Consider the following 16,206-nt stretch of genomic DNA (forward strand, 5'->3'; position numbering starts at 1 on the left):
CTCTCTGAGTGATGAGGCGTTCCTGCTCAGCTTGATCATTAGGGTTAAGTGAGTCTGACTGGTAGCCCTACTCTCTGAGTGATGATGCGTTCCTGCTCAGCTTGATCATTAGGGTTAAGTGAGTCTGACTGGTAGCCCTACTCTCTGAGTGATGAGGCGTTCCTGCTCAGCTTGATCATTAGGGTTAAGTGAGTCTGACTGGTAGCCCTACTCTCTGAGTGATGAGGCGTTCCTGCTCAGCTTGATCATTAGGGTTAAGTGAGTCTGACTGGTAGCCCTACTCTCTGAGTGATGAGGCGTTCCTGCTCAGCTTGATCATTAGGGTTAAGTGAGTCTGACTGGTAGCCCTACTCTCTGAGTGATGAGGCGTTCCTGCTCAGCTTGATCATTAGGGTTAAGTGAGTCTGACTGGTAGCCCTACTCTCTGAGTGATGAGGCGTTCCTGCTCAGCTTGATCATTAGGGTTAAGTGAGTCTGACTGGTAGCCCTACTCTCTGAGTGACGAGGCGTTCCTGCTCAGCTTGATCATTAGGGTTAAGTGAGTCTGACTGGTAGCCCTACTCTCTGAGTGACGAGGCGTTCCTGCTCAGCTTGATCATTAGGGTTAAGTGAGTCTGACTGGTAGCCCTACTCTCTGAGTGATGAGGCGTTCCTGCTCAGCTTGATCATTAGGGTTAAGTGAGTCTGACTGGTAGCCCTACTCTCTGAGTGATGAGGCGTTCCTGCTCAGCTTGATGTCAAAATAGGGAAATGAGCTCCACTAAGGGAATAATTGACAAAGCCTAACTGACATGACATGATTATCAAAGATGGTAGTCTAATCCCCTCACCAGTGGAACAGTATTGAATGTGAAATCCCAAAACACTGACATGATATTTGAAATAAATAAAACTTTCCACTAATTGTACTCTTCCCCCCTCCCTCCATCCCTCGGTCTGTGCAGGGGAGAAGTGGCAGGCAGTATACACTATCCTGGAAGCATTTGGAAACAGCTCCACCTCCATGAACACCAATGCTAGTCGCTTCTCTCAGATTGTCTCTCTGGACTTCGACCAGGCTGGCCAGGTGGCCTCCGCATCCATACAGGTAGGCAGTATCACGCACACACACGCCATAGACACTGACGCACGCACACACACGGCATAGACACTGACGCACACACACACATATTGATATCTTGTTATCCTTTTCCTGTACCTCAGACCATGCTGCTTGAGAAGCTGAGAGTGACCAAACGGCCGGAGACTGAGTCCACCTTCAACGTGTTCTACTACATGATGTCCGGAGCTGACAGCACTCTCAGGTGAGCCCTCTACACCCTCTCAATTGGGATTGAATTGAAGTGAGTGGTTGCAGTCCATTGTAGAAGCTTGGTCTTGTGTATATAATCTTGTTCTCATGTTAACCTTGTGGTTTAAACTAGCTATTTACTGTCCTTTGAACCTGTTAATTTCCTCTGTTTCCTCTCAGAACGGAGCTGCACTTTAACCACTTTGCAGAGAACAGCGCCTTCGGAATTGTGCCTCAGTCTAAAGTAAAATGCTGTTATTATGCTCTTATTATAATGTGTATTATATGTCATTTTCTGAATTGTGTGTGTGTGTGCGTGCTTCCATGCGTGCGTGCGTGCGTGCGTGTGTGTGTGTGTGTGTGTAGGACAACTGGAAAACTGTCTTAACTGTATCCTTCATCCACCTCCCTCCATTCCCTCTCTCTGTAGCTGGAGGACAAACAGAAGTCGTCTCAGCAGTTCACCAAGCTGCAGGCAGCCATGAAGGTGCTGGGCATCTCAGTGGAGGAGCAGAGGGCTCTGTGGCTCATCCTGGGGACCATCTACCACCTGGGGGCCGCAGGGGCCACCAAAGGTAAGGACCCCTAGCCCTGTCCTACTCACTATAGGATCTCTGCTGGCCCACTACCCAACTCACTGAACTAATTGACTGAGAACTCTGAATGAATCCAGTCAGGTTAGGATGCAGTAAGTGATTGTTAGTTATAGGAGAAGATAAAGCGCAGTTCCAACATGCCAGCCAGAGAGGTAGACATGGGGTAGAGTGGCTGTTAAAAGGATATTTCGGTATTTTGGCAATGAGGCACTTTATCAACTTCCCCAGAGTCAGATAAACTCATGGATACCATGTTTATGTCTCAGCGTGTGGTTTGAAGGAAGTTGTTAACTAGCGCTAGACTTCCAGTCATTGCACTAATGCTAGTTAGCAAAACTACCTCTAACTTCCTTCATACTGAACACAGAGACATTAACATGGTATCCACACGTTCATCTGACTTTGGGGAAGTAGGTTAAAGGCCTCATTGCCAAAATCCCAAAGTATCCCTTTAAGAGTTTGGAGAAGGAGGCAGGGGCAGGAGGAGGGTAGGATGCAGGGGTAGGAGGGTGGGGCAGGAGGCAGAGGGAGGGGCAGCTTTGTTGTGTCCACTCAGTGTTTGCTGCTCCCAACAGGGATCTCTTAGAAAGTTTTCAGTGATACATAAAAAAACAACATAACTATGCATGTATGTATGTGCTGTATGTACTGTATGTATGTACTGTCTGTGCTGCCTGTACTGTATGCATGTATGTACTGTATGTATGCATGTACCTTATGTATGTACTGTATGTATGTGCTGCCTGTACTGTATGCATGTATGTACTGTATGCATGCATGTACCTTATGTATGTACTGTATGTATGTACTGTATGTGCTGCCTGTACTGTATGCATGTATGTACTGTATGCATGCATGTACCTTATGTATGTACCTTATGTATGTACTGTATGTATGTACTGTATGTGCTGCCTGTACTGTATGCATGTATGTACTGTATGCATGCATGTACCTTATGTATGTACTGTATGCATGTAAGTACTGTATGCATGTATGTACTGTATGCATGCATGTACCTTATGTATGTACTGTATGTATGTACTGTATGCATGCATGTACCTTATGTATGTACTGTATGCATGCATGTACTGTATGCATGCATGTACTGTATGCATGCATATACCTTATGTATGTACTGTATGTATGTACTGTATGCATGCATGTACCTTATGTATGTACTGTATGCATTAGAGGTCGACCAATTATGATTTTTCAATACCGATATCGATTATTGGAGGACCAAAAAAAGACGATGCCGATTAATCGGCCGATATTTAATAATAAAACATTTTTTTATAACAAAACATGTATTTGTAATAATGACAATTACAACAATACTGAATGAACACTTATTTTAACTTAATATAATACATCAATAAAATCAATTTAGCCTCAAATAAATAATGAAACATGTTCAATTTGGTTTAAATAATGAAAAAAAAAGTAAAAGTGCAATATGTGCCATGTAAGAAAGCTAACGTTTGAGTTCCTTGCTCAGAACATGAGAATATATGAAAGCTGGTGGTTCCTTTTAACATGAGTCTTCAATATTCCCAGGTAAGACGTTTTAGGTTGTAGTTATTATAGGAATTATAGGACTATTTCTCTATTTCTCTCTATACCATTTGTATTTCATATACCTTTGACTATTGGATGTTCTTGCACTTTAGTAATGCCAGTGTAACAGTATAGCTTCCATCCCTCTCCTCGCTCCTCCCTGGGCTCGAACCAGGAACACATCGACAACAGCCACCCTCGAAGCAGCGTTACCCATGCAGAGCAAGGGGAATAACTACTCCAAGTCTCAGAGCAAGTGACGCTATTAGCGTGCACCCCGCTAACTAGCCAGCCATTTCACATCGGTTACACCAGCCTAATCTCGGGAGTTGATGGGCTTGAAGTCATAAACAGCACAACGAAGAGCTGCTGGCAAACGCACAAAAGTGCTGTTTGAATGAATGCTTAGGAGCCTGCTGGTGCCTACCACCGCTCAGTCAGACTGCTCTATCAAATCATAGACTTAGTTATAACATAACACACAGAAATACGAGCCTTAGATCATTAATATGGTCGAATCCGGAAACTATCATCTCGAAAACAAGACGTTTATTCTTTCAGTGAAATACAGAACCGTCCCGTATTTTATCTAACGGGTGGCATCCATAAGTCTAAATATTCCTGTTACATTGCACAACCTTCAATGTTATGTCATAATTACTTAAATTTCTGGCAAATTAGGCGTCCCAAACTGTTGCATTAACCCTGACTCTGCGTGCAATGAACATAAGAGAAGTGACACAATTTCACCTGGTTAATATTGCCTGCTAACCTGGATCTCTTTTAGCTAAATATGCAGGTTTAAAAATATATACTTCTGTGAATTGATTTTAAGAAAGGCATTGATGTTTATGGTGAGGTACTCATTGGAGCAACGATACGCACCGCATCGATTATATGCAATGCAGGACACGCTAGATAAACTAGTAATATCATCAACCATGTGTAGTTAACTAGTGATTATGATTGGTTGATTGATTTTTTTTTTATAAGATAAGGTTAATGCTAGCTAGCAACTTACCTTGGCTTGCTGCATTTGCGTAACAGGCAGTCTCCTCGTGGAGTGCAATGATAGGCAGCTGGTTAGAGCGTTGGACTAGTTAACTGTAAGGTTGCAAGATTGAATCCCCCGAGCTGACAAGGTGAACATCTGTCGTTCTGCCCCTGAACAAGGCAGTTAACCCACCGTTCCTAGGCTGTCATTGAAAATAAGAATGTGTTCTTAACTGACTTGCCTAGTTAAATAGATTAAATAAAGGTGCGTTAAAAAAAAACTATATATATATAATCCAAATTGGTGTCCAAAAATACCGATTTCCAATTATGAAAACTTGAAATCGGCCCTAATTTTTGGGCCATTACGATAAATCGGTTGACCTCTAGTATGCATGCATGTACTGTATGTATGTACTGTATATACTATATGCATGTATGTACTGTATGTATGTACTGTATGCATGTATGTATGTGTATAGGCTATGAGTCCTTTACTGTAAGGCCATTCATGCTTTGCATTGAAAAAACACACAGATGTGCCGTGATCAAAATCTAAATGATTGTGTGTGTGTGTGTGTGTGTGTGTGTGTGTGTGTGTGTGTGTGTGTGTGTGTGTGTGTGTGTGTGTGTGTGTGTGTGTGTGTGTGTGTGTTATTTCCCAGAGATAAGGAATACATACTCAAATGAAGCGCGATGGCATCGTAAATTACATTTACTTCTCATCCATGAGTGGTTTAATTAAATAATGAGTTGGAAGATATGAACAGGCCACATGCCGAGCCATTCATTAGGCCTCCGAGAGAGGAGTGCTAACTTTGTTCTCTCGCTGCGCACAAAGGAGGCTGGGAAAAGTTATTTGTAGTTGTTTAATTTATAAAACTGTTGGAGTGTTGAATGTGTGCAGACATTTCTCTTATGTTAATAAAGACAGATATAATAGCTGTGTCTCTGTGCTGCTAGTCTAGAGAATGTTTATTCATGCTCTCTGATATTGCCTCCCCCGCAGTCACAGACCTAGATGAATGTGGTAATGAACTTTTTAGAATCATTAGGCTCCAGACTGCCTCATCTCCATGGTTCTCTGCGTGCGTGTGCGTGCGTGTGTGCTGCTTGTCTTTCATATACACAGGGCTGCAGCAGGGTTTTGAGTTGGGTGGAATCATGAAGCTGCGGGGGGTGGGCTGGGGCTAGACCAGTCTCATGTCAACAACAGTTGCCACGCTTGCACTCACTCACACCCGGTGCACATTTTGTCATGTCCCTACAGTCTGTGAGGCCCCGGTGAACATTTTGTCATGTCCCTACAGTCTGGTAGGCCCCAGTGCACATTTTGTCATGTCCCTACAGTCTGGGAGGCCCCGGTGCACATTTTGTCTTGTCCCTACAGTCTGGGAGGCCCCGGTGCACATTTTGTCTTGTCCCTACAGTCTGGGAGGCCCCGGTGCACATGTTGTCATGTCCCTACAGTCTGGGAGGCCCCGGTGCACATTTTGTCATGTCCCTACAGTCTGGGAGGCCCCGGTGCACATTTTGTCATGTCCCTACAGTCTGGGAGGCCCCGGTGCACATTTTGTCATGTCCCTACAGTCTGGGAGGCCCAGGTGCACATTTTGTCATGTCCCTACAGTCTGGGAGGCCCCGGTGCACATTTTGTCATGTCCCTACAGTCTGGGAGGCCCCGGTGCACATTTTGTCATGTCCCTACTGTCTGTTCACTCAAACTCTCTTACTCTTTTATTCTCTCACTCTCAATTCAATTTAAAGGGCTTTATTGGCATGTGAAGCATACCGTATGTTTACATCTACAAGTCCATGCTAGGTAAAGCTCCGCCTTATCTCAGTTCACTGGTCACGATGGCAACACCCACCCGTAGCACGCACTCCAGCAGGTGTATCTCACTGATCATCCCTAAAGCCAACACCTCATTTGGCCGCCTTTCGTTCCAGTTCTCTGCTGCCTGTGACTGGAATGAATTGCAAAAATCGCTGAAGTTGGAGACTTTTATCTCCCTCACTAACTTCAAACATCTGCTATCTGAGCAGCTAACCGATCGCTGCAGCTGTACATAGTCTATCAGTAAATAGCCCACCCATTTTTACCGACCTCATCCCCATGCTGTTTTTATTCATTTACTTTTCTGCTCTTTTGCACACCAATATCTCTACCTGTACATGACCATCTGATCATTTATCACTCCAGTGTTAATCTGCAAAATTGTAATTATTCGCCTACCTCCTCATGCCTTTTGCACACAATGTATATAGACTCTCTTTTTTTTCTACTGTGTTATTGACTTGTTAATTGTTTACTCCATGTGTAACTCTGTGTTGTCTGTTCACACTGCTATGCTTTATCTTGGTCAGGTCGCAGTTGCAAATGAGAACTTGTTCTCAACTAGCCTACCTGGTTAAATAAAGGTGAAATATATTTTTTTTAAACATTGCCAAAGTAAGTGAAATAGATAATTAACAACAGTTAACATTACACCCACAAACTTTTCAGAGGAATAGAGACATTTCCTTGGGGTCAGTCACAGTGGTCAGGTATTCTGCTACTGTGTACTCTCTGTTTAGGCCCAAATAGCATTCTAGTTTGCTCTGTTTTTTAGGTAAATTATTTTCAATGTGTTAAGTAATTATCTTTGTTATCTCATGATTTGGTTGGGTATAATTGTGTTGCTGTTGCTGTCCTTGGGTTCTGTGGGTTCTGTTTGGATATGTGAACAGAGCCCCAGGACCAGCTTGCTTCGGGGACTCTTCTCCAGGTTCATCTCTCTGTAGGTTACGGCTTTGGACTCGGTTCCTTTTAGGTGGTTGTAGAATTTAACGGCTGTTTTCTGGATTTTGATAATTAGCTGGTATCGGCTAAGTTGGAGATAAAAGTCTCCAACTTCAGCGATTTTTGCAATTCGTTCCAGTCACAGGCAGCAGAGTACTGGAACGAAAGGCGGCCAAATGAGGTGTTGGCTTTAGGGATGATCAGTGAGATACACCTGCTGGAGCGCGTGATACGGATGGGTGTTGCCATCGTGACCAGTGAACTGAGATAAGGCGGAGCTTTAACTAGCATGGACTTGTAGATGACCTGGAGCCAGTTGGTCTGGCAACGAATATGTAGCAAGGGCCAGCCGACTCGAGCATACAGGTCGCAGTGGTGGGTGGTATAAGGTGCTTTAGTGACAAAACGGATGGCACTGTGATAAACTGCATCCAGTTTGCTGAGTAGAGTGTTGGAAGCAATTTTGTAGATGACATCGCCGAAGTCGAGGATCGGTAGGATAGTCAGTTTTACTAGGGTAAGTTTGGCGGCGTGAGTGAAGGAGGCTTTGTTGCGGAATAGAAAGCCGATTCTAGATTTGATTTTCGATTGGAGATGTTTGATATGAGTCTGGAAGGAGAGTTTACAGTCTAGCCAGACACCTAGGTACTTATAGATGTCCACATATTCAAGGTCGGAACCATCCAGGGTGGTGATGCTGGTCAGGCGTGCGGGTGCAGGCAGCGAACGGTTGAAAAGCATGCATTTGGTTTTACTAGCGTTTAAGAGCAGTTGGAGGCCACGGAAGGAGTGTTGTATGGCATTGAAGCTCGTTTGGAGGTCAGATAGTACATTGTCCAAGGACGGGCCATGGAAATCAAATTTATCAACCCATGGCAGTCTGGATTTGGAGTCACACTCAAAATTAAAGTGGAAAACCACACTACTGGCTGATCCAACTTTGTAATGTCCTTAAAACAAGTCAAAATGAGGCTCAGTAGAGTGTGTGGCCTCCACGTGCCTGTATGACCTCCCTACAACGCCTGGGCATGCTCCTGATGAGGTGGCGGATGGTCTCCTGAGGGATCTCCTCCCAGACCTGGACTAAAGCATCCACCAACTCCTGGACAGTCTGTGGTGCAACGTGGCGTTGGTGGATGGAGCGAGACATGATGTCCCAGATGTGCTCAATTGGATTCAGGTCTGGGGAACGGGCGGGCCAGTCCATAGCATCAATGCCTTCCTCTTGCAGGAACTGCTGACATACTCCAGCCACATGAGGTCTAGCATTGTCTTGCATTAGGAGGAACCCAGGGCCAACCGCACCAGCATATGGTCTCACAAGGGGTCTGAGGATCTCATCTCGGTACCTAATGGCAGTCAGGGTACCTCTGGCGAGCACATGGAGGGCTGTACGGCCCCCCAAAGAAATGCCACCCCACACCATGACTGACCCACCGCCAAACTGGTCATGCTGGAGGATGTTGCAGGCAGCAGAACGTTCTCCACGGCGTCTCCAGACTCTGTCACGTCTGTCACATGTGCTCAGTGTGAACCTGCTTTTATCTGTGAAGAGCACTGGGCGCCAGTGGCGAATTTGCCAATCTTGGTGTTCTCTGGCAAATGCCAAACGTCCTGCACAGTGTTGGGCTGTAAGCACAACCCCCACCTGTGGACTTCGGGCCCTCATACCACCCTCATGGAGTTCTGACCGTTTGAGCAGACACATGCACATTTGTGGCCTGCTGGAGGTCATTTTGCAGGGCTCTGGCAGTGCTCCTCCTGCTCCTCCTTGCACAAAGGCGGAGGTAGCGGTCCTGCTGCTGGGTTGTTGCCCTCCTACGGCCTCCTCCACGTCTCCTGATGTACTGGCCTGTCTCCTGGTAGCGCCTCCATGCTCTGGACACTACGCTGACAGACACAGCAAACCTTCTTGCCACAGCTCTCATTGATGTGCCATCCTGGATGAGCTGCACTACCTGAGCCACTTGTGTAGGTTGTAGACTCGGTCTCATGCTACCACTAGAGTGAAAGCACCGCCAGCATTCAAAAGTGACCAAAACATCAGCCAGGAAGCATAAGATCTGAGAAGTGGTCTGTGGTCACCACCTGCAGAACCACTCCTTTATTGGGGGTGTCTTGCTAATTGCCTATAATTTCCACCTGTTGCCTATTCCATTTGCACAACAGCATGTGAAATGTATTGTCAATCAGTGTTGCTTCCTAAGTGGACAGTTAGATTTCACAGAAGTGTGATTGACTTGGAGTTACATTGTGTTGTTTAAGTAATAATAATAATAATAATATATGCCATTTAGCAGACGCTTTTATCCAAAGCGACTTACAGTCATGTGTGCATAAGTGTTCCCTTTATTTTTTTGAGCAGTGTATTTTTTGTCTTACTAAGATTTACTGTCAGGGCCCAGGTCTGACAGAATCTGTGCAGAAGATCTAGGTGCTGCTGTAGGCCCTCCTTGGTTGGTGACAGAAGCACCAGATCATCAGCAAACAGTAGACGCTTGACTTTAAATTCTGGTAGCATGAGGCCGGCTGCTGCAGACTTCTAGTGCCCTCGCATTTGTTGATATGCACTGTATATGTTGAAGAGGGTGGGGCTCAAGCTGCATCCCTGTCTCATCCCATGGCTCAATGGAGAGAAATGTATGTTTGTCAATTTTAACTGCACACTTGTTATATATATTTTCTCTCTCTCTCTCTCTCTCTCTCTCTCTCTCTCTCTCTCTCTCTCTCTCTCTCTCTCTCTCTCTCTCTCTCTCTCTCTCTCTCACCACTCCCCTACTACTGCTCATACTGCTCCTACTAGTACTATGCTACTACTAATAATACTACTACTTCTATGTTACTAATATTACAAATGTTACTACTACGTTACTACTACTACTACTAGGTTAATGCTGCTACTCCTACTATTACTGCAACTACTACTGCTATGTTAATGCTACTACTAGAACTAGTTGTATTACTATGTTACTACTACAAGTACTTCAACTACTACTACTACTACTGTTACTACTACTACTACTACTGTTACTACTACTACTACTACTACCACTACTGTTACTACTACTACTGTTACGACTACTACTACTACTGCTGCTATGTTAATGCTACTACTAGAACTAGTAGTACTACTACGTTACTGCTACAACTACTACTACTACTACTACTACTGCTGCTGCTACTACTACTACTACTTTACTACTACTACTACTACTACTACTACTACTACTACTACTACTACTACTACTACTACTTTCTCTCATCAGCTGATTGGTTCCACAGCAGGGGTTGTTCCTACCAGCAGAGGGCAGTGTGTACATGCTTCTCTCCATGGCATGATGTTATTGTCTGATCAATGCTGTGGGAACTAAAGGATTAGCCTCCACCCATCTATTTGACACTTCACTTCATGCTATAATGCCCTCTTTTCCATACCTGATAAAAGGGTGAAGGGTTTGAAAGAAACGTTTCTCTCTACCGAGGTGATTTTAACCATCCTCCCTGTGTTCCTTGGTCCCTTAGCACAATTGGCTCTTGACCACAGGGGCCAACGCCCGTGTATTTTGGACTGCAGGATTGTGTTCCAACACCTGTGAAAACTAGTCACGGTCTAATTTGAAGATCATGATTAGTAGATGTATGTGTGTTAGACCTGGGTTTTAACAAACTGCAGCTCTCCAGGACCAGAGCAGGTATCTCCTCCTCTAAGCATGCCCATGGTATCTTCACTCACACGGTTCTCCTGCCTGCACTTCAGAGCATGCTTTGTGTTAGTTCTATAATATGCACTTAGTGTAAAAATCATTAAGGACACCTTCCTAATATTGAGTTGCACCCTCCCCTTTTGCCCTTAGAACAGCCTCAATTCGTTCGGGCATGGTCTCCACAAGGTGCCCTTTGGGTGATAGACCATTCTTGATACACATGGGAAACTGTTGAGTGTGAAAAACCCAGCAGCGTTGCAGTTCTTGACACAAAACAGTGTGCCTGGCACCTACTACCAAACCCTGTTCAAAGGCACTTAAATATTTTGTCTTTCCCATTCACCCTCTGAATGGGACACATACACAATGCATGTCTCAATTGTCTCAAGGCTTAAAAATCCTTCTTTTATCTGTCTCCTCCCCTTCATCTACACTGATTGAAGTGGATTTCACAAGTGACATCAATAAGGGATCATAGCTTTCACCTGGTCAGTCAATTTCATAGAAAGAGCAGCTGTCTGTCTTAATGTTTTGTAGCTCAGTGTATGATAACATGTCTGTTCTCCAGGGATAAATGTAAATTGTTAATACATGAACTGTTTCTAACCCCTCTCTCTACTTGCATGTTTGCATGCTGCGCCCTTTACATGTAGAGGCTGACGAAGGTAATGGAACAAACAACATTAACACCAATCTCTTCATTCATTTGAACTTAGTCTTGTTGATATGTCGTCTTTCTTAATGTCTTTATCATTCTACCCAGACGTTCTGTTGAGCATGTTTATCGTTTTCTTTCTTTCTCTCTCTCACTCTCTCGCTCTCCCTCGCTCGCTCGCTCGCTCTCCCTCACTCTCACTCTATCTCGCTCTCCCTCGCTCGCTCTCCCTTGCTCGCTCTCCCTCACTCTCACTCTCCCTCGCTCGCTCTCCCTCACTCTCTCTCTCGCTCTGTCTCTCTCCCTCTCGCTCTCTCTCTTTCGCTCTCTTTCGCTCGCTCTCCCTCACTCTCTCTCTTTCGCTCTCTTTCGCTCGCTCTCCCTCACTCTCTCGCTCTCCCTCACTCTCTCGCTCTCCCTCACTCTCTCGCTCTCCCTCACTCTCTCTCTCTCCCTCACTCTCCTCACTCTCTCCTCACTCTCGCTCTCCCTCCCTCCCTCCCTCTCTCTCTCTCTCTCTCTCTCTCTCTCTCTCTCTCTCTCTCTCTCTCTCTCTCTCTCTCCCTCTCTCTCCATCTCGCTCTCTCTCTCTCTTCCTTTGCCTCATGAATCAGAACTTTGTTGTCCCTTAAAGCTCTCTGTCTGATGTCTCTCCATGTCGCCTACTTCCAATTCCACAGCACTGTTATTATTATTCAGACCCGAACCAAAAGCAAAGCTTGTTCATTTGAACCTGTTGGATCCCCCCCCCCCAACCCACAGGGGAACTTACTTTCTGGTTGTTTGTGTCAGAACATTGTTTTGATTCTCTATGTTCTAACTGTCTCTCTGGTCTAGAATGTTTTTCTTGGACTCTGTGGCAGAGTGTTGTTTGATGAGAGGTTAGAGGCGACCATATTGCCTGAGTCGCTGTCTCTCTGTAGCTTTGAAAGCTCTCCAGAAAACAGTGGGGGTGATCAGCCACACTGAGCCAGTAACATGGGATGATGGAGAGTTGTTGTAAAACCAGCTAACAGTGCTTAGCAGTCTAGTCTCAGATTGTTCAGTTCAATCCTGCTCTTTGAGCCAAGGTGGTTACTCCAGTCTAGGTAGAGGATGCCTCAAAGCTCAAAAGATGGAGTTGTTTGTTAGCGTTTATTAATATAGCTTTATTGGGATAGAAAAACACTATGCTCCAACCAACTTAGCCACAAAGCAATGTGTTTAGCATTGAGCTACAGTATGGAAGAGATCATTGAGTTAATTCTAATAGCCAGTGATTAGGGGTTCTGACTTGTGTATGCTGTCCCTGGTCCCCAGCTGGCCGTAAGCAGTTTGCCCGTCATGAGTGGGCCCAGAAGGCTGCCTACCTGCTGGGCTGCACCCTGGAGGAGCTCTCCTCGTCCATCTTCAAGCACCAGGTCAAGGGTGCCCTGCAGAGGTCCACCTCCTTCCGCGGGGGGCCCGACGAGGCCGACGCAGGAGACAGCTCAGGTAAGGGACCTTCAGAGACTACCAGTCTACAATATGAAGTTGAATGAAATAAATAGAATAGAATAACATACTAAAGGCTATGCATGTGCTTTTTAACTCACAACTCCTTTTCTCCCCTGTCTCTCTCTCTCAATTCAATTCAAGGGGCTTTATTGGCATGGGGGAAAAATTAAAATAATGAACAGTAAACATTACACTCACAAAAGTTCCACAGGAATAGAGACATTTCAAATGTCATATTATGGCTATATACAGTGTAGTAACAATGTGTAAATAATTAAAGTACAAAAGGGAAAATAAATAAACACATATTTGTCTCTCTCTCTCTCTCTCGCTCGCTCCCTCTCTCTCTCTCTCTCTCTCTCTCTCTCTCTCTCTCTCTCTCTCTCTCTCTCTCTCTCTCTCTCTCTCTCTCTCTCTCTCTCTCTCTCTCCCTCCCTCCCTCTACCCTCCTCCTCTCTCCTCTCTCTCTCTCTCTCTCCTCTCCCTCTACCTCCTCTCTCTCTCTCTCTCTCTCTCTCTCTCTCTCTCTCTCTCTCTCTCTCTCTCTCTCTCTCTCTCTCTCTCTCTCCCTCCCTCTACCCCCTCCTCTCTCTCTCTCTCTCTCTCTCTCTCTCTCTCTCCCTCTCTCTCTCTCTCTCTCTCTCTCTCTCTCTCTCTCTCTCTCTCTCTCTCTCTCTCTCTCTCTCTCTCTCTATACCTCCCTCTCTGTCAGTCTCTAAGATCACAGCCCTGGAATGTCTGGAGGCCATGGCTTCAGGCCTGTACTCAGAGCTCTTCACCCTCGTTATCTCCCTCGTTAACAGGTCTGTCAGCTCATCTCTCTTTTGTCCTCTAACTTATATTTCTTACTTTACCATCATTTATTTACAGTATTGCTCTCTTTGAATGGCTCTGATTCCCATCCTTTTTCATCATCTTTCTTTCCCTTTTCCTCTCTCTCTGTTTTTTTTCTCTCTTGCTCTCTCTCGCTCTCTCTCTGCCTCTTGCTCTCTCTCGCTCTCTCTCTGCCTCTTGCTCTCTCTCGCTCTCTCTCTGCCTCTTGCTCTCTCTCGCTCTCTCTCTGCCTCTGCCTCTTTCTCTCTCTCGCTCTCTCTCTGTCTCTCTCTCTCCTCTCTCCCTCTCTTTCTTTCTCTCTCTTTCTCTCTCTTCTCTCCCCCCTCTCTCTCTCTCTCTCTCTCTCTCTCTCTCTCTCTCTCTCTCTCTCTCTGTCTTTCTCTCTCTTTCTGTCTCGTTCTCTCTCTCCCCCCCTCTCTCTCTCTCTCCCTCTCTGTGTTTTGACCCTTTGTATCATGTGTCAGAGCTCTGAAGTCCAGTCAGCACTCTCTGTGCTCTCTGCTCATCGTGGACACACCGGGTTTCCAGAACCCTCGCATGGCCAAGCGCCAGCGCGGTGCCACCTTCGAGGAGCTGTGCCACAACTACGCCCAGGAGCGCCTTCAGACCCTGTTCCACGAACGCACCTTTGTACAGGAGCTGGAAAGATATAAGGAGGTGCAGAGATATACAGAGATATACAACACTGACAAATACCGTCACCATTACATAGTAGAAGTATTCTTACTAACAGGATACCCATGATTTGGTATTTTTAAACTTCCCTGAAGAATAAAATCATAATCATGATAATCATTAACATACCTGTATTGTTTTAGTATGAAAATAACATAGAACGTCAGATTGAGCTTTTTTAATTGTAATGTCATTGCCTATAGACTCTTACATTAGCGGATCTCTGAAAATCACTGTCTCCAATCACACCTAACCAACCCCTCTGTTCCCATCTAGGAAAACATAGAGCTTGCATTAGATGACATAGGGTCCAGTACCTCAATGTCGGTAGCAGCTATAGACCAAGCATCAACCCAAGCGCTGGTAAGGAGAATCTCTCTGTGCCTCTTTTGCATGTACAGTGTCAGGAGTGGACTTTAGCTTGGATTTCATCATTGTTGTGAGCGTCAAGTGGGGTTCAACACAGTCCTTCCTCTCTCTCTTTTTTTGCCAATGATAGTGCTCCCCTAATTCAAATAGAATCTTGAACTTTTAGACTCAGACAAATGACTGTGTGCACCATGTCAGGCTTATTAATTCCATCCAATTCACTTGGCTTTTTTTGTGGGGTGGGGGGGGATTCATCCCACATCAAAGATATTAATTGCAGTCAAGTTTGATTCCTTTCCCCCGTGATGAGTTGAGAGCCTTTTTCAGTCAGCGTTGGCTTCTCAGAGCAAAGCTATCCAATTGAGTTCATTTATGAAACGACTGCATGGCACGCGCTCTTAACAGAAATGCCAAAGTGACATTAACAAGAATTCGATCAAAAGTGAATGAGGATGGGGTCACACAGGAATTGAAAGAAAAGTTGAGACGAAAGTAAATAACTTAGTTTGTTTGTGTGTGTGGGTGTGCGGTTTGCGTGTGTGTGGGTGTGCGGTTTGCATGTGTGTGTGTGGGTGTGCGGTTTGTGTGTGGGTGTGCGGTTTGTGTGTGGGTGTGGGTGTGCGGTTTGTGTGTGTGGGTGTGTGGTTTGCATGTGTGGGTGTGCGGTTTGTGTGTGGGTGTGCGGTTTGTATGTGTGGGTGTGCGGTTTGCATGTGTGTGTGTGGGTGTGCGGTTTGTGTGTGGGTGTGCGGTTTGCATGTGTGTGTGTGGGTGTGCGGTTTGCATGTGTGTGTGTGGGTGTGCGGTTTGTGTGTGGGTGTGCGGTTTGCATGTGTGTATGTGGGTGTGTGGTTTGCATGTGTGGGTGTGCGGTTTGTGTGTGGGTGTGCGGTTTGCATGTGTGGGTGTGCGGTTTGCATGTGTGTGTGTGGGTGTGCGGTTTGTGTGTGGGTGTGCGGTTTGCATGTGTGGGTGTGTGGTTTGCGTGTGTGGGTGTGGGTGTGCGGTTTGTGTGTGGGTGTGCGGTTTGTGTGTGTGGGTGTGCGGTTTGCATGTGTGTGTGTGGGTGTGCGGTTTGTGTGTGGGTGTGCGGTTTGCGTGTGTGTGCGGTTTGTGTTTGTATGTGAAGGAGTGCACAAGGGCATGCATGACCAAACACGGCTACAAGTCAGACAAACAAACGCTATTGAACCAGCGCCATACTTATTGGAAACCAGCTCACACTCCGAGAAAAATACATAATGAAAAGATCAACAGAGCTATAGACATAGATG

The 16,206-nt window shown here is 45.5% G+C and overlaps 1 protein-coding gene across 22 annotated transcripts in view; it reads left to right on the plus strand.

Moving 5' to 3' along the window:
* Positions 1 to 16,206, plus strand: part of LOC118376166 (unconventional myosin-XVIIIa-like) — a 220,504-nt gene that overhangs the window by 119,474 nt on the left and 84,824 nt on the right. For all 22 annotated transcript variants that reach the window (XR_008136457.1, XR_008136460.1, XR_008136458.1 and 19 more), the window contains 8 exons: positions 945 to 1,087; positions 1,204 to 1,304; positions 1,472 to 1,535; positions 1,722 to 1,866; positions 12,878 to 13,051; positions 13,767 to 13,857; positions 14,353 to 14,545; positions 14,840 to 14,926. Coding sequence is in view for 18 of the 22 variants with exons in the window: in XM_052518612.1 (XP_052374572.1) it covers positions 945 to 1,087; positions 1,204 to 1,304; positions 1,472 to 1,535; positions 1,722 to 1,866; positions 12,878 to 13,051; positions 13,767 to 13,857; positions 14,353 to 14,545; positions 14,840 to 14,926 (998 nt within the window). In the remaining 4 variants the exon portion in view is untranslated. The remainder of the gene's footprint in view (positions 1 to 944; positions 1,088 to 1,203; positions 1,305 to 1,471; positions 1,536 to 1,721; positions 1,867 to 12,877; positions 13,052 to 13,766; positions 13,858 to 14,352; positions 14,546 to 14,839; positions 14,927 to 16,206) is intronic.

This window comes from Oncorhynchus keta, chromosome 1 (assembly GCF_023373465.1).
Source record: "Oncorhynchus keta strain PuntledgeMale-10-30-2019 chromosome 1, Oket_V2, whole genome shotgun sequence".
Classification (NCBI taxonomy): domain Eukaryota; kingdom Metazoa; phylum Chordata; class Actinopteri; order Salmoniformes; family Salmonidae; genus Oncorhynchus; species Oncorhynchus keta.